General features: G+C 44.6%; 1 protein-coding gene across 1 annotated transcript in view; it reads right to left on the bottom strand.

Moving 5' to 3' along the window:
- CFAP100 (cilia and flagella associated protein 100) overlaps positions 1-18118 on the bottom strand; it is a 34568-nt gene that overhangs the window by 2194 nt on the left and 14256 nt on the right. The window contains exons 6-15 of the mRNA XM_084840203.1: positions 17640-17707; positions 16828-16991; positions 15724-15804; positions 11541-11725; positions 10000-10186; positions 9169-9235; positions 4668-4819; positions 3620-3755; positions 3208-3410; positions 2515-2608 (exon numbers count right to left, since the gene is read on the bottom strand). Of these exons, the coding sequence (XP_084696329.1) occupies positions 2515-2608; positions 3208-3410; positions 3620-3755; positions 4668-4819; positions 9169-9235; positions 10000-10186; positions 11541-11725; positions 15724-15804; positions 16828-16991; positions 17640-17707 (1337 nt within the window). The remainder of the gene's footprint in view (positions 1-2514; positions 2609-3207; positions 3411-3619; positions 3756-4667; positions 4820-9168; positions 9236-9999; positions 10187-11540; positions 11726-15723; positions 15805-16827; positions 16992-17639; positions 17708-18118) is intronic.

Raw genomic sequence — 18118 nt, 5'->3', positions numbered from 1 at the left:
ATAATGGTAGAAATAATGCCAAATCATGGTTTGAAAACTACAGCCTGTGTTGACTGTGGTTATGTCTGAATTTACAAACCACAGCTCAGGCCAGTACTCTGCTTCAAGAGGCTGCTGTCCATGGCAGGTGTGACCTCCTAAACAGTGTGGAGCAGCTGAAAAGTGAAAGCAGAGAAGAAGCTGTAAATGGGTTTATTTATTTATTGCATTTATATCCCGCCTTTTTCCTCTTGCAAGAAACCCAAGGTGGCTTACATTATCCTCTCCATTTTATCCTCACAACAAAAACCCTGTGAAGTAGGTTAGGCTGAGAGTCTGTGACTGGCCCAAAGTCACCCAGTGAGCTTCCATGGCTGAATGGGGACTAGAACCCAGATCTCCTGCCTCCCAGTGCGACACCCTCACCACTCCACCACACTGACTCCACTAGGTTGACATTTTGACAAAATTCCTCGGTCGTGGGATAAGAGGACAGGTCCTCCCATGCATCGGAACTGATTAAAGAACAGGAAGCAGAGTGCAGGAATACGTAGACAGTTCTCACAATGGAGAGCTGAAAAAAGATCCTGCAAACATCTGTATTGGGTTGTATGCTTTACCTTTAAAAAAAATGATCTGGAGTTAGGGGTGAGCAGTAAGGTGGCCAGTTTTGCAGATGACACCACAAATTATTCTGGGTGATAAAGACAGTGGCCTGGTTCGCGTGACAGGAGGGTGGTTAATAAGTCACTGTGTGCTGGCTCATTTCTCCAATTACCCTCACCAGGTGCAAGTTGTAACATTCACATCTGGTGATGGGTTGTTAACCACACCAACGAACCACCCAGAACCCATAGCCTGTTGTAAGATGGTTTCTTAACTGCCCCAACAAGCCACCCTAGCTAGGTTTGGATGACAGGAGAAGCCAGGGGAATGTGAATTGGCAACCTGGTGCCACAAGGGCTGCAAAGTTGCAGTGGGCTGCAGTGATCATGCGAACTAGGTCAATGTATTGTGAGACCAGTAAACAAAATGGCAAATGAGCATTTTGCACAATGAGAAAAGAACTTCACCTATACATTGGTCAGAGTCTAAGCTTCCGCTGATTGACCAAGAAAAAATATTGGGGTTATAGCGCATAGCTGAGTGAAAACAAACCAGTCCGTGGCAGCTGCAAAAAAAGAAATGCCATACTAGGGACTGAAAATAAAACTGCCACTATCATCATGCCTTTTTACCAAGCTGCCATGACCACAACTGGAATACTGTGTACTGCCCTTGTTGGATATCAAAATGGTTATTGTAGATCTTGAGAAAGTGTTGAAAAAGACAATCAAAATGATTAGGGGGCTGTAAACTTTGAGGAAAGGTTACGACGTTGGGGGGGTTTAGTTTAGAAAAATGGTGAGTAAGGGTTGGGTGACATGATAGAGGTTTATAAAATTGCACCACGTAGAGAAAGACGAAACAAAGCTATCTCCCTCTCGTAACACTAGCATCCAGGGTCACCCAGTGAAGCAGAATGGTAAGAGATTCAGGGCAGACAAAAAATGTAGGTCACACAGTGCATAGTTAAGCTATGGCATTCGCTACCACAGGATGTAGTGATGGCCACCAACTTGGATAGCTTTAAAAGGGGGTTGGACAAATTTATGAAAGGTAAGGCTACCACAGGCCTACTAGTTGTGAAGGCTATATGCAACCTCTAGGAGCCGAGGCAGTATATTTCTGAACACTAGTTGCTGTGGAAGAACAGTCGGAGAGGGCTAGTGCCCTTATGTCCTGGTTGGGCTTCCCAGAGGCATTATATCCATTAATTAAAATTGGAGCCTCCTCCCACGTGGCTCCGAGAAGGTCTCGCATGCTGATAAGATGCCATGGAAAGGCTCGTAGTATTGGAACAGTTTTCAGTTTAGGCTGCTTGATGCAATGTTGGCTGGAAGTTGTGCATGCTGATCATGGAAGTATCTTATTGCGCTACAGAACATTAACTGAAGTCTGTCCCAGCTACATGAAGGTGTAGCTGGCTGCAATCTGCATTTCACAAATAGCTTGAAAGGAAATTGATATTTTCTGTATACAGAGCGAAGATGTTCAAAGGCCTTTTCAGGCTGTTCTCCTGCCCTGTAAAACAGCCCATTCCTTGCTTTTCTCGATAAGCCTACTGAATAAAATTCCCTTTGAACCACAGATTACTTGACCTCTGAAGTAGTTAAGTCAGCTTTTCTATCGGTATCAGATGTGATTGTAGGGTGGAGAAATTGGAAACATAGCTGTATTTATGCTAGCCTTTCACTGTGGGTTAGAAAAAATGAAGCTGCCCATCCAAGTTATTTTGGGCATGTAATTTGTGATGTATTCTTTGTTCTTGGGACCAATGCACAAAAGTAGACAATATACCGAGTCCGACTTTATCCTTTTTATAAACACAGTTCAGTGGAACTGGAGCTACGGAAGCACTCTGAATAGAAGAGTTCATGTAATAGGGTGAAATTCTGAAAGTGAGAACAAATAATCAGGAGTTGCTGGGTTTACCTTTTTCTTAACATCAGCTTGTGCTCTCGCCAGTGCCCGTTGCAACCTCTCTTCCTGCAGTTGTCTCTGCTGCCTAATCTTTTCTTCTCTCATCCTGGCAAAATGAAGAAGCAGAGTTGGGGTTAGAATTGTGAGCCACATAAGCCAAATTGTCTGATAGAATTCTACTAAATTGAGTTCGCACAAGGCCTTGGATCCAGAGAGGCTTTTGCACGCGAAGTGCTTCTGCATGCACACAAAAGAGGTGGTCAATTTCTTTCTCCTGGTAGCCCCTTTTTATGGAGTGCAGCAGTGGAAGCCCCTGCACTCTGAGGAAGACGTGAGGGCTGCCACCAAAAGCTAAAAACTTCCTGTGCGTGTACGAAAGAGTGTGTGCAGTACTTTGAATCCCAGCTGAGAACACACATTCTCTTCTCCAAGTGAACTGAACAGAGGCAGTTCATTTTCATGGGGTAGCTCATTTCAACTTGAGCATGCTCCGGGAGAGAGCGCAGGACAGGAAGGCCTGGCGTGCTATGGTCCATGGGGTCACGAAGAGTCGGACACGACTGAACGACTGAACAACAACAACAAGCTCATTTCTAGGGTAATTCATTTTTATAGGGTAGCATTTTTTAATCAGGACGTTCCAAGTGTTGTTGAGCTTCTTTTCAATTGTGACCTGGCTTTTAAAAAACATTATTCCTCTCTTACCTCATCCTTCGTTCTTTCTCTTTGGCTTTCTCAGCTTGTTCTATCTTTGCTGGGGGGACCCGTTCGAGACACTCTAGCAAGTCATCCAGCTGGTGTTCTATAACAGTGAGCATCTGCAGGGTTCCTAGGTTTGCTTCATTTTCTCCAATGCAGCGTCGATACACTTCCAGTACCTTTCGATGCAAGCTCACCAACATTTTGTCCTATAGGCAAGAGCTAATATTAATCTCCTAGGACTGCCAAAATGGTCTAAGGATTGGTAATAGAACATTACTTTTTAGCAGTATCCACAATAATTCTCAAATTTCCCACTTTTCTGGGGAAAGTGTCATCCTCCCATTAGTGGCAGTTGATGGGCATGAATCTATCCATAAGCCAAGTATGTGCCATCATTTCTTATTCATTGACATACCTGAACGTCCGCTTTGTATTCTCCAAAGGAAAAAACTCGTGCTTTGAGTTCAAGGTCTGCGGCTGTCTCCTCCTCTTTAACAATGTTGGTTTGGAGAGTGACAGCAAGAAGCTTCAACTGCTCTATTTCACGGTCCCTGCAGAACCGTGGAAGAAGAGATGGAAGTTTGTTCGTTTTTTGAAAGAATTTTGAAATGACCAATTTTCACCACATCTACTGACCTTTTTCAATTATAGGGGCAGGTTACATGTAAAACTTCACTTAAAAGGCCTGAACATACATTCAGTTTCCTGGCAAACAGGCCCTACATAACCTGGATTTAGGGTAGCCATGTGTCGTACTTTACAGAGGACATTCCTCTGTTTGAAGTGCTGCCCAGTCCAAGTTTGGTTTAAAGATTAAGAACCAGAAGAAAGGAGAGCAGCAGGGGCCTCGAAATTGCCCATCAAGAGGACTGCAGACTGAGTGGGCACATGGGTCACCTGTCCAGCGAGATGTATGGTATTTCTATGTAATTTACAGCAATTATTTCTAAATTTGAATCTATCTATATAAATTAGGCTATGCAAATTGGTGTCCTCCTTGTTTTGGCAATGAATAAGTGGCCACCCTAACTTGATGCTTTCAGCTTGGGGAAAGTGTGTAAGTCTTGGAGCCTAATGATACACCTTCATGAAATTAATGAATAATTGAATGCTTCAAGGATTCTACCATAGAGACAGCCAACCCCACCAATGGGAAAATTGATTGCACATCTTATGAACTGGCCCCCAGGCCTTTCTCCAAGTTATGTTTCTCAGAATGGATTTTGATAACGCAGATTGGAAACAGCAAGTACTCATGATACCATCGCATCATAATTTCTCAACAGCGGCAGTTTACATTGCATTATTTTATGTACTGGACTAAAGCAGTTTTTCATTCATAATTTGATATATGAACTGTTTGGTAATGGAAGTGTTTTATATCAAGTATCAATAGCATTTGGAAAGAGACAGAAGGATTGTGTGCAGTGATTCATTGTAGGCAGCATTCTTCAATCACCCACATTTTATTTCGTGTATTACTCAAAGTATGCCGAAGCTCATCTAAGGTTTCCTCTGTCTCCTGAGAATTCTGAATTAAAGACAAGTTCTGTTCTTCCAGCTCAGTGAAAAGATTCAGCAATTGATATGGATCTGTAAAGTATAACTCCGGTTCCTGCAAAGGAAAGTGTAAAGATCAAGGTGTCTTTTCTGTCAGTCACACTGGAGAACATGCAGGACAGGAGAGAGACATGCTTTACTTTCCAGTTGCTTTCCTACTCTCTCCTTGCAATCATGCCACATATAGACAAAGTTAATAGGGGGCTGAGTCATAGCTAGGTCTCTGCACCTTCCAGGGAAGGCTAGGGAATGGAGAAAGACAGAGAGAAATAGGCCTACCATGTGCATACCAGCACCTTGATCAGGTGTGGCCAACTTGTGGACCTCCAGATGTTTTGGCCTACAACTTCCATCATGCCCCATTATTGGCTATGCTGGCTAGGGCTGATGGGAGTGGTAGGCCCAACATTCTGGAGGGCTACAAGTTGGCCACCCCCTCATCTTGATGTTATTCATCTGCATAACCATGGCTGTGCAAACATGGTCTGCTTTACTGCAATTAAAGCTGCACATGCATAGGGTGACAATGTGTTCTACTTTTCAGAGGACAGTCCTATATTTGAAAGGCTCTCCATCCCAAGTCCCGTTTAAAGATAAAAGAACTCGAAGAAGGGAGAGCAGGCACCCTGAACTTGCCCTTCAGCAGTTAGCACCTGGACAGCAGACCAAGAAGAGGCACAGGTCAGCTGGTCATATCCCTGCTAGGATGAAGGGTATTATATTTCTATTTAACATATAGTCATTTCTGAATTTGCATCTATACAGATACATTGGCACATGTAGATTTCATCGAAATCTGTGTCCTCTTGGATTCTTTTTTTTTTTTTAGGTGATGGAGTTCCTTTTTCTTGGCAGTAAATGGCCAGCTTACCTGCTTATGGGCCAATGTGCAGTGATGTTAAAGGCATCTTTGCATCTAACTTGCAGGTTTTTTTGAAGTGTAAATTGCCTCCACTGGGTGAAGGCTGATAAGGAATAGGATTAGAGTATGTGTGGAGAATTTTAATCCTTTCCTCCATGCCATGTGCCTCAGGAAAATCCCTCTTCTGAAGCTGGTATTTGCTTTGGGGTGGGGGTGGGGGGACTGCAGCAGGGGAAGAAAGAGTAAAATATAATAATGGAAGGGCAATTTATGTATTTTTGGAGGCCACGCTATGCTCCAGGCATAGAGTTGCCTGATGGCTGGAAATGCGTTTTGCCATGCAAACCAACCTTGTGGATGACTGGGTTCTACTATAAAAAGGGCATCATCTTAGGGATGTCGGAGAAATCCACAAAGGAACTAAATGAGTTCAGATCTTCATGAATTCAACTTGTGGATTCTACAACAGACTGACTTTCCCCCTGTCAGGTGGCTTCCGTGGACTTGCAGACTGGTTTTCTAGCTTTCCTGAATTTTGCCAAAAAGTTTGTCATAGAAAAATTTGTCATAGAATCATAGAATAGTAGGGTTGGAAGGGGCCTACAAGGCCATCAAGTCCAACCCCCTGCTCAATGCAGGAATCCAAAATCCAGTCATAGAAAGTTTGTCATAGAAAAATATGCAAAAAATTTAAAATGGCAAAAAATGTGCATTTCCCCCAGGGGCTAAAGCATGAAAATGCAAATTTGGCAGGAATTTGTGCACTTTTGCAGTAGTGAATTTGTGCAAATGCGCATTTGCATAAATTCGGAAACAAAAAGGAATCTGAAACCATGGTTGGGTGGAAGACTGAACAAAAGGCGCCTGACAATCCGCAAAACACAGACTGAATGGATTTTACAGTCTGTACATTCCTACATCATCTAACAGCAAGCACTTGATGTGAAGCACAGCTGGGATATTACATGCAAGTTTGAAGGAAATACTAAAGTCTGGACTAGACCTCTTACCATTTGAAAATATGTATTCTTTTCCCTTAAGAAGCTGTACTGCATCATGATCAAAATTGGCAGGATTAACCTGACATGGGTCAATTAAAATCACTTTGTGGAGAAAGGCAGATTTGGTTTGTGGGCTACCAGTTGCCATCTCTGGCTGCTCATTACCCCTTATCTGAAGGCTCTAGTCACTGGAGATGTAAATGAGCCAGCTGGGCTACCTAGCTACCAACTCCCCCACCCCACCCTGCTTCAGTGAGAATATTAAGGAGGGCTTGATCCTCTCTCCCTTCTGGAGATGAGTTCTATGTCTTCTTTTTTTTTCATCTCCCCTGAATAGCCTTTCATGGCAGAATTCTGATATTTTTATGTTTTGATGTTGTAAATTAAAGTCCTCTGGTCTATACTTAACCATCTGTGCAGATACAGTGGGAGAAGAACCATTTTCTTGATGATGATCTCACCTCCAAGTTTTAAAATAAATGCTTTATAAAATTGTGTTTTGCCTTGAAATACCAGAAGCTACTCTCCATCCAAAAAGACTGCCTGACATGTTTATGCTCTTCTTTATGCTCAAAAGGACCTTGCTCCCATGAGGCAGTTGCGAAACTAAAAAGCCTCCAAGCTGGGATAAAAATACCTCCAGGAAAAAAAACATGATCTATAGGCCTGTAAGCCCCCTTGCCAGAGATGGATGGCTTACCTTTCAAGTATGCAGTTCCTTTCCCTCTAAAAGTGGTAAGGAGACAGAATTTTAGCAGGTGTAAACATCACATGTCACGGTGCTGCACAGCTCTGAAAAATTCTGCCGCCCAAATTCTATCATCTACATATCTCTTAAACAATTTCCAAAGGGGGTAGTCATCTTAGTCTGTTACAGCAAAAACAACGGACTCCTGTGGCGCCTTAAAGTCTTAACAAATTTAGGGTGCCATCCTATGCATGTTTAGACAGAAAAAAGTTCTCCAACTGCCAGCATTCCCCAGCCAGCCATGTGTGGCTGGGGAATGCTGGGAGTGGTAGGACTTTTTTCTGTCCAAGCATGCATAGGATGGCATCCTTAATTATTCTGGCATAAGCTTTCATGGACACTATCCACTTCATCAGATGCATGAAGTGTACAGAAACCCTTGTCCTGAAAGGTTGGCCATCAATGGCTTGGGCCATTCCTGTTGGCCTCTCCCATTTCCCCCTTTCTCTGTAAGAACTCAATGAAAAATCCATGTGGGCAATTTTGTTTCACCATATAGGAATAATTTCCTAGAGACTGATGTTTTTAAGCTTTTGTTTTTAAAGAACTGCATTAGTTATTTTGTAGAGAAAATTGGTACCAATATATGTTGTTCCACCAAATGCCAAAACAAATAAACTAGCTAGTTTACACTTGCCCAGAGTGTCAAATCGTTAATGTTGGGTTAAACCCCACATCGCACTAGGGGGTGTCTGCTAGTCCAATGGGATTTTCTCCCTCTCCCCCCCCCCCCCCCGCAGCCATCCACACCACCTGAAAATCTGCTCTTGGGGAGTTCCCCTGACAGAGCTGTTTCTGTCAGTGGAATGACACCACTGGATACAACCCATTGGTTGCAAGTCATTGGACTGGTTTGCATGACACGACAGCTGTGGGTTATTTAGCCCATGGTGAGGCTGCAGTGCATATGGGTGCCATTTTGAATTTGCAACCCATGATGAGCCTCAGCGTGTTGTCTGAACCCAGTCATTAGGTGCTTCTCCTGCACAAGCTTCATTTAGATATCACTCAAGAGCACTTTCCAATGGCTTCAAATAAGAGTGGCACAAATGTAGCATGTCCCTCTGAAGCGTATGGACTGTTCTATCTAGATATTTTCTTTATTTTTTAATATTTCTTTATTTCTATATTTATCTGTTTGTAATTATATTTCTTTATTTTTATATTAATTAATTAATTACATTTCTATACTGCCCAATAGCTGAAGCTCTCTGGGTGGTTCACAAAAGATAGGCTTTCTACAGTTAGTCTTTGTTTTAGAGCTAGTGCCTGCTCTCCTGGGGTTGGATCCAGCTTTTATTCCACCAATGAGAGCAGCTCCTACATGGGAGTTCCATTCAGAACATCTTTATTCGCTAGTACCCCTTCCCTCTGCAGCCCCCAGCACTGCTTCCCTCCCCACAAGTTCTGGAGGCTCCCACAACTCTTGGAGTGGATTTTCAAGGGGCAAAGGAGACTGCAGGGAGAGGGGGGAACCAATGAAGATCACCTCCTTTCCACGAGTGGGATTCCTGCACTGGATCAGAAACTCCCATGGATGGAAGGAATCTGTATGTTTGCAAAAGGCTTGTGCTGGATCCAACCCAATCTTTTTATCCAGTCCCTCTTTTTATTTTATTGCCACGTTCAATACTTTATGCTGTGTTTTTGAACACTGTACCTCACTCACTTTGAGAAATCTGAATGAAAAATGAATTGTTATACCTCCTCAAAATCAGTCAGTCATACAATAAATCCCCAGATTACTAAACCAAAAGTAATGTGTTAAAGAAATTGGATTCAAGGTTACTAACCTCATCATCTTCTTCATCAGATAATTCTGGAGTGTCCTTTTCATCTGATGAGGGCATTAGAAGGCTCCTGCAAATATTATCCCTGTGTTAGATTTTGGGGGGACTTTTTGGGGACCCCCTTCCCCCACAATACGGCTCCTACACCCATGCAGCACAGTCTCGTGCCTCTTTTTGTAGCATTGCCAGGCAACTGGCGAGGCTGCTGTGGGAAGGAGGAGGCAGGGAAGTTCACTTCTGTGAGTGCAGTAGACCCAGCTGAAATCTGGATCCAGCCCAAGAAGATTTTTCTGTGAATTTCTCCTAATATATGCATTTTTATATGCATTTTTATCTAATGTACACATTTTTTTGGCAAGCAACTTTCTTAATGCATTTTCAATGTTCTTGTCACTGATACAGACATTGGTGTGTGCGCTTTCCCTTAATTATATGCATTTTTCAATGCATGCTTTGATTGGAAAACCCCACTGCAAAATTTGCAGAAGTGCGCATTTTGAAGGATAACTGAATTTTGATTTGCATATTAATTGGTTGGAAAGTGCGGTAAGTTTATGCTAAAATGCAAACTGTGCAAATTTCTTCACTGTCCCTACCTGAGAGTGAAGCACTTGCATGATAAGTCACTTATACCAACTTTCACCGACCTCTCCATTGCTCTCACAGCTTTTGGTTGCTTTCATTTGTTATTCTAATCTGAGAGACCCAAAGTGCAAGTCATAATGTGAAAGATGGGATTAAGTGGTGGACCACTGTATATTCATGGGATGGATGGCTACGCAATGTTGACTTTAGTTCCTCCCCCTGCCCACACACCCTCTTTTCTACACTTACATTCTTTTGCCTTGCTGGGATCTGAGGTTCTGCCTAGAAGATGCCCGGCTCAGCTTGACAGAGTCCTTTCTGAGCAAAGCTTGGCTTGGAGTCCTGGAGGAGCTAAGGTCTGTTGTAGACAGGTCAAAACTGGAATACTTCCCTAGACTCATTGCTCGACGTTTGCTCTTTTCTCGGAAATCCCGACCTGAATATCAGAGCAGAAAAGCTCGTTAAGAGATGAAGTGATATACACACGCATTTGAGGCTTTGGGTTTAGTTTTTTTTTTAAGATAGATAAATATGTGACATGATAGTGGTTTATAAAAATTATGAACTGTATGGAGAAAGTGGACAGAGAATTTTTTCTCCTCCTCCCATAATGCAAGATTTTAGGGTCACCCACTGAAAATTGATGGGCAGGACAAACAAAAAGAAATATTCTTCACAATACAGTTGTACCAAATTGACAAGGACCATTTATCAGCTTGAAATTGGCTGTTTTCTTTTAGCTGTATGTCAGGGAATAAGGGGAAATTCTTTGGGGAGATTTAAAATGGTTGTCATAAAAAAATGCATGCCTCCTTTGTCACTCACTGGGGACTGCCATTCTAGTGGACAGCAGTTGAATATCTACAGAAAAATGCACACTTTTACATGGCGGGTGGATTGTTTCTCAAGGTGCTCATTTTATCTGAGAGGTCCAGTGTTAAATATCCCGCCAAAGAAAGGGAATAAAGCAGGCCTGCTTAAAACTTGGAGTCACAGTGTGAGATTCCCTCCAACCCTATTTTTAAATCTGAACTTCTAGGAACAACATTTTTTAAAATGTTTGGATTTCTTTCTTTAAAAAAAAAGTCTCGCAACATGCCCAATGCTCAGGGGCCACATGCACATCTGTGCGCACGCACACATATATACATGCACACACATCAGGGCTGGCTTCAAAGGGAGGCTGGTTGGGCACCTGCCAAGGGCCCACACCTCATCAGGGGCCCACTGGCAAAAGCCCTGGGACTTGCTCCTCCTCTTCACCATTCCGACCTGCTTGTGCATCCTTGCACCAGTCAACGGTGGCAGTGAGAAGGCGGAGCAGGAGATGCCACGGCCTGTTTGCTCGCTGGCTCTCTGCCTGCCATGCAAGCAAGTGGCAGCAGGACCGATGAGAAGGAGCAAGAGCAGAAAGTGACCATGGTAGTGGGAAGATAGAGCCAGTGCGGTATAGTGGCAAGAGTGCTGGACTGGGAGCCGGGAGATCCGGGTTCTAGTCCCCACTCGGCCATGGAAGCTCACTGGGTGACTCTGGGCTAGTCACAGACTCTCAGCCCAACCTACCTCACAGGGTTGTTGTTGTGAGGATAAAATGGAGAGGAGGAGGATAATGTATGCCACCTTGGGTTCCTTAAAGAGGAAAAAAGGCAGGATATAAATGTCATAAATAAATAAAGGGGGGGAGAGAGACTGAGGGAGGGGGCTGATTGAGAATATCGTACCCAGAGGCCCTCAAAACTGGAGCCAGCAGTCACACATGCACCATTCACTCCTTTGCTGGGAGATCTTACTTTTTGATGAGACTAATGACCATTTGTCGTCTTTAATGTCGGGAATGATTTTCACCACTTTTTCTTTTTCCTTCATCCTCCTCCTCTTTTCGTAATCATCCCGCCACTCTTTGGCGGACAGCTGGTAGAGGAAGTCCTTGAATACTACATACTCCTGCAAAGTGTCCTCGAACCTGGCTATCTCACTGGAGGGGGAAAATCAGAAGTTACATCAGGGCCTTGCCAATGCGAACGGAATCCTTTCCAAAGTGCAGCTCTGCACAGAGGAAGGCCTCTCAGAATCATACCCTTTTACCTTTGTCTTCTCCCCTGGCAGAGGCAAAGCCACAGAGAGGACTGTTCCACTGCAGCAGCTGCTAATTTCCTACACCAGCAGAAGATTGTTGCATCACAGTGCTACTGTCTCCCAATGGGGAAGCCTGTGTAATGGCCAGGATAAATGTGGGGAAACCAACCCCACCCTAAAACATGAGACTGCTCCCCCCCGGCTAATTTTGTCTTTTCAGATTAATCAGGCCATTGTAAGGAGGGGTCAGATGTAATGTTAAACCATGGTTTACAGAGCGAAACTCTGGTTTGTTGTGACGTTGAAACTGACGGCTTCTGACAAACCACAGTTTGCAAGCAACCGCCAAACCAGGGCCTGCAAGCCCTCCTTTGAAGCTCTTTGGCAAACTGCAGTTTGGGCAAAGGCTGGCTTGGTGTTACCTCTGAACCATCAAACCACGATTTGGGACACTGCTCCGCCTTGAGTGGCCACCTAGCCAGAGAGATGGGAGTATAGCGGTCATGAAAATGAAACCTCTCCAACATCTACTAAGTGACTCACTGGTTGTCTGGAGGAATCCTCTTTGGAGGATGATCTGGAGTCCCCTGAATTGAACATTGCAGGGGAGTTGCCTGTGCCAAGGGACCTTGAGGCAGATCGGGGTGGGTGGGTCCTGGGCTCTTGCGGGGAGGGGACGGCCATCATACCTTCCCCTCAAGACATACTTAGTCCCCTCTTGGAATCAGAGGCAGATGCCAGGTGGCCACATAGCCCAGGGAACGCACATGCCTAAAGCTGCAGGCTTGGCTGGCTATCAGACGCACAAGTGCCCACTTGAGGAATAAGGACTCCTCATGAGGAAAGGAATACTTGTGAGCAAGGCTCTACTCAGGAGTAGACATTTCCTCAAGTGGCACTGATGGCCTGCAGCTGTGCTCTGGGAGGACTCTGAAGGCTCAGGCTTAAAAGCTTTCAGTTCCGCACCCAGGATGCCAAAATAGTGTTTGTGTATTAGTGCTAGCCTTATCTTTTCCCTGTTAGCCTTGCTCTTTTCTGGAACCCCCTGTGTTTGGATTTCAAATGGCCTACAGACCTTGCCTTTGGAACTGCCCCTTGCGAAATCCCTGGAGCTCTGTCCCTGCACCACCATAAACAGGGCACTGGTGGGACCAGAGGCAAAGCCTTTTCAATGGTGGTGGAGTGCTGGCTGTGGTGAGATGCCACAGTCTCTCCCCCTTTCGGCCTTCAGATGGGCAGTTAAGATGAAGCTGAGTAAAACCATTTCCCCCCACCCACCCAAAATGAACCACCCCATTGACAGGCAGCAAATTTTGTGTGGGGGATGTGTGTTCAGAGATTTGGTTTGCAGGGAGAACATATTTTGTTAAGGGGTCCTGGAGCAGGGCTGACTTACTGTTGGTGACAGGGTGGTAGTGAGGCAGTGGGAGCAATCTTCTCTTTAGTTTTACAGTTTCAAACAACAAGGGCTCCAGAATATCCTACTCCATTGCATCGTGAGGGGAAATAGTGACCTGCCAGAAGGAGCTCCTCACAGTCCTTGCTTCATATTTTAAAAAGAGAAAGAAGCCACTGGTGTCCTGCCATCACCTGCCAACAATGGTAAGCCTGCCCTGCCCTGCCCAGCCCAGCCCACAAACCCTTTCACCCTCCCCCAACTGCTCCCAATGTCAGGGACCCATTTTTAGTCTGCCTTCCTCTCTTTGGTACTAGTTTTTATGCAGAAAGGCCTTTATGGCTTAATTTCTGCTGTTTTAATGGAGTCATATTGTCTCCGCTGCTGTTACTTGTTTGGTTTCATTGATTGTCATTTTACTGATTTTAGTGGCCATTTGGGGAATCCTGGAGGGCCACACTGGGACTCTATGCGGGCTGGATTTGCCTCACTAGCCTGAGGTTCTGCATCCCTCCTCTTTTTAAAGGGATGCCCAGTCTAAAGATACAGAAGTATAAGAAAGGAGAGCAAAAGGGGGCTTGAAGTTGCCCACCAGCAATGATCACCTGGACAGCAGACTGAGCAGTCACACACAGATCACCTGGTCACAATCTTCCCCAACTATGGTGAGAGTTATTTTATTTATGGTAAAATAAATTAGTATTTAATTTATATTTAAATTACATTGTGTAAGAGCTTTTCTACACTAGGCTGCTAATCTCTGTATCTGCTTTCGGTTTCATTGCAGAATTGGGATCTGAGAGCTACACAAAGGGCCTTTCCTGTCCTGCTTTCTTGCAACATAAGCTCTAGGTGGTGTTGTGCTATAGTGGAATAGTACAAATACACAAGTGGGAAAAGACATTTTCTTTCACTTTCAGAAATAATACCCACTGAAAAAACATTAAGTGAAACTGGAGGATCACGACATTGTCTAAAGAACCATAAAAAAGTGAATAAGGAATCATGAGTGTACAATAAATGCCTCACATGGAAAAGCTCAAAGTGGCAAACTTATTGTTGGCACTGAAATAAACAGATGATCAATAGAAAACATTCCAGTTCCCAATATTCCATCACATGCTAAAGCATGGCTGCCTGGGGGAAGCTGGGAGTTGTAGTCCAACATATCTAGAGGGCACCAGGCTACAGAAGGCTGCTCTGGTGTGCTAAAGCAACAGTTCTCAGAATGGGGCTATAAAGATGGAAGATATGGGCTTGATTTTCTAGGGTGAGGGCAACTGGGGGCAGGGATTATGTTTAACACCCACATCAGTGCTTCCTTGGACAGCACCCCTGGCCTTTTGCCCGTATAAGTAAACGGTTGCCATTCACTCCTATCAGAAAAACTAAAGCATTGCGATCAGTAACACCGTTGGTGTGAAAGAAGAACTTCTCTGACATCCTTGACACTGGGCAATCTGCCCTCACTGACAGGATTCCACAATGGGGGACCAATGTCTCCACAGGACCTCGCAATATGGAAGCCCTGTGTTCATCTCATGGCAATGGCCCGCTTGCTAGTAACTGAACAGTGTCCAGGCTTGGAGAGTCTCTGCAGCAAGGGGCAGGCATGGAGAAGACTACTCTTCCTATCCCAGCAATTCACCCAAGTCTTGAATTATGGGGGCCAGCTGTCTTACCTTTTGCAATGGCCCCCATCACTCCTGGTTTTACAGAGCTAAGCGGGAGCACAGTTTGTCTTAACACTGGGCTGGAGTCAGGGCTAGGGCCTGTGGATGCAATTTAGGCTTCCCTGACCTTTCTGCCCATAATTTGGGCACTGAATCTAAGCCTGGGGTGTTGAACATCAGGTGCTGGGGCCAAATCTGGCCCTCCTGGGGTCCATAACCAGCTCTATGGGGCTCCCCAGAGGGCTACTCTCCCTTCTTCATGTCACCAGGTGGTTCTCACCTTTTCTGTCCCTATCCTGATTGTTTGGCGGTTTCCCAGGTTTTCCTCCCATTCCAAACAGTTGAAATAAGAACATAAGAAGAGCCCTGCTGGATCAGACCAAGGGTCCACCTAGTCCAGCATTCTGTTCACACAGCGGCCAACCAGCTGTCGAACGGGAACCCACAAGCAGGGCACGAGGGTGCCTCTCCTAAGGCTCAGTTACTGGCTTTTAAGTTAAAATATGTCAGTATTTGGGGACCAGCTCCTTTTGCCTTTAGCGGCACCCATCTTGCTTAGATCCCACCCACTGCTAGACCCCTGAACTTCTTTGGAACTGAATTTGGCCCTTGGGCCGAAAGAGGTTCTATGCCTCTGATCTACACCCTCTGGAGTTCTGCATGCAGCATGCTGCATATGAGTTTCGAGATTCTGAAAGCATGAATAAAATCCGATGAAACCAGAATGCTTATGAATGCTCCTGGATATCCAGCCAGGGAAAAGGGAGAGAGAAGCAAACCCTGATGTGTGAATTATATCTCCAGTTAGAACACTTTCTGAACGGCTACCTTTGGATGTTCATCATCTGTGCCGTCAGTTCTCGGATCTCAATGATTTTCTCCAGTTTGGCTTTGGTTTCTTTTTCAGCACTACGGCAAAGGCAGAAAAACAGTTATGTACAGAACGCTGGCAGAGGTACTATATGAGATGAGGCATGGCCCTCAAAGTTTGAGGTGGGCTTCCCTGAAAAGTCAGAGGTAGTTGCTACGGGAGACATAAGCTTCTTCCTGACCTTGATCCATCCCTGGCCTCCCCCATCAACCTTTTCCATCTTGTGTGTTGTCCACATTGGTTAGACACTGGACTGGAGAATATCTGTGACATGTGCTCCTATATTTCATATAGCTTCGACAGATTGTAGTGGATGTTCCTGCAATGGGGCAGCCCCACTCTTTTAAGACCCCCCCCCCTCCATTTAACTTCCACATATATACACCTTCCTCTTGGGTATCTGAGATCTCGATCTGAACCTATAGAGTGCAGTATACACTCTCTCTCTTTAGGGTGTGTTTACAACAAAAATACCATTTTTGTTGTAAACACACCCTAAGGAGAGAGAGCAGGGACTCTTGTTTTACCTAGCACAATACCTAAATTTATTTTTGTACTTCATCTTCAGCAAAAAACCAAAGGCATCCTAGAGCATACCGAATTTAGCCACTCAGCAGTGAGACCCTACATGGGAGGAAGAGGATTTTATACCACCTGAAGTTGGGACTTTATTTTCTGAGGGTTCATCTCCTTTAACTATTAGGTAAAACCACCCAAGGTTTGCAGAAGTACAAAAAATCTTTACGGGAAAAAAAGCTTAAGAGGAGGGAATCCCCCAAATTGTCCAGTGAGGACCGCATGTGCGCAGTGACCATGGAATGATGACTGACTGTTGTGGTGGAAGGACAGAAAACCAGTGGGGAGGGCAAATGGAATGGCCAGAACCTTGAACAGGGAGCAAGCCGTGCTGCAACATTTTGTTGCAGGTCCCAGTAGTCTCATTCTACTGCTTATGTAGATAAGGCTTGTGAAGGCAACTTGCTCACTGCTTCCTCGCATTCCTCCCACCAGCTGAGATTTTCTACTAATGTTATGGTACGGAGCCCAAATGCCAGCATTACATTTTCAGGGCTTGTGCTGAGTTTTTGTCATTCTCCTTCAGGAACTCATCAAACATGGCAGCATCCTTCTCGAGGTCTTCCTCGGCTTTTTCCAGTTTTGCTTCTTCTTCAACAGCCAGGTTTTCCAGTTTCTGAATTTCATCTTTCTTTACAGTTACAGCATACTGTAATTTAAGTCAATAGTGAGAGAGAAACAAATCTACTGATTCACACTGGAGATTTGCTTGATTGGGTTTGCTACTGTTTCTGACTTGACTCATCAATCATGTTGGTGACCTTAAAATTAAGCAAGTCTCATTAAGCACAAGTATTGTATGAGCCCTCCCAAGTGGTGTAGGAAATTTATGGCAACTTCAGCAGCGTATCCCCTCATGCTCTAACTTTCTTTCTTCTCTCAAGGGCTCCTTTAAAGTGGCCCACTGTTCATTTACACAGTGGCAACAATTCAAACATTCTGGAAAAGTATGTGGTATAGTCCTCTCCGGATTGTACCACTACAGAATGTAGGCAGTGGGGCATTACATCTAAATATTCCTTTACATCAAAATCTCTTTGCAGGTAGCAAGCTAGCACTTATTACATTTGGAACCTGTGCTTCTTTCTCCAAAGAGTTCAGGGTTATGTGCATGCTGTGTTCTGCCTTTTATCTTCACAACCATTTAGGCTGGAAGTGTTGACCTGTCCAAGACCACCCAGTGAGCTTTGTGGTCAAACAGAAGTTCTGAAGACAGCAACCCCTGATTTAGGCTCAGTGCCCCATCTACTCCCTCACATGCTGGCTCAAAGTCCCATTCAAAACTGAAGTCAAATACCTGCAGCAAGAACATTTGCCGCTTCTGATTGATGTAGTCATGAATGGTCTCTCTTTCTACAACCTGGTCTGGGAAAAAGAAAAACAGAAGTAAAACTGTGTAGGCTAGAGCACACAGCCAAAGAAATGCAGTGATGAAAAGAGAGACGATGTGCAAAACAGCTAAAGGGGGTTTCAAAAATATGTATCTGTTCATTGAGACTGTGAAAAGTTTCTGGAACTAGAAATCAAGCAGGTACGTGCATTACAGAAGATCAGTGGTTGGCAACCTGGTGCCCTCCAGATGTTTTGGACTACATCTCTCATTAGCCCCAGCCAGCATGGCCAATGGTCAAGGATTATGGGAGCTGTTGTCCAAAACAGCTGGTGGGCACCAGGTTGCTAACCGCTGGGGTACACAGTCCCTTCCGTTACCACAAGGGATGTTTGTATTTTATGAAATCCGTCCCATGTGTGTTTCGTGGATTGTATGGTGTTATT

Source organism: Heloderma suspectum, chromosome 2 (assembly GCF_057233095.1).
Source record: "Heloderma suspectum isolate Gila_16-S chromosome 2, 16-S_ref, whole genome shotgun sequence".
Classification (NCBI taxonomy): domain Eukaryota; kingdom Metazoa; phylum Chordata; class Lepidosauria; order Squamata; family Helodermatidae; genus Heloderma; species Heloderma suspectum.
The sequence above is the reverse complement of the archived record's forward strand: the minus strand, read 5'-3'. Positions and strand labels throughout refer to the sequence as shown.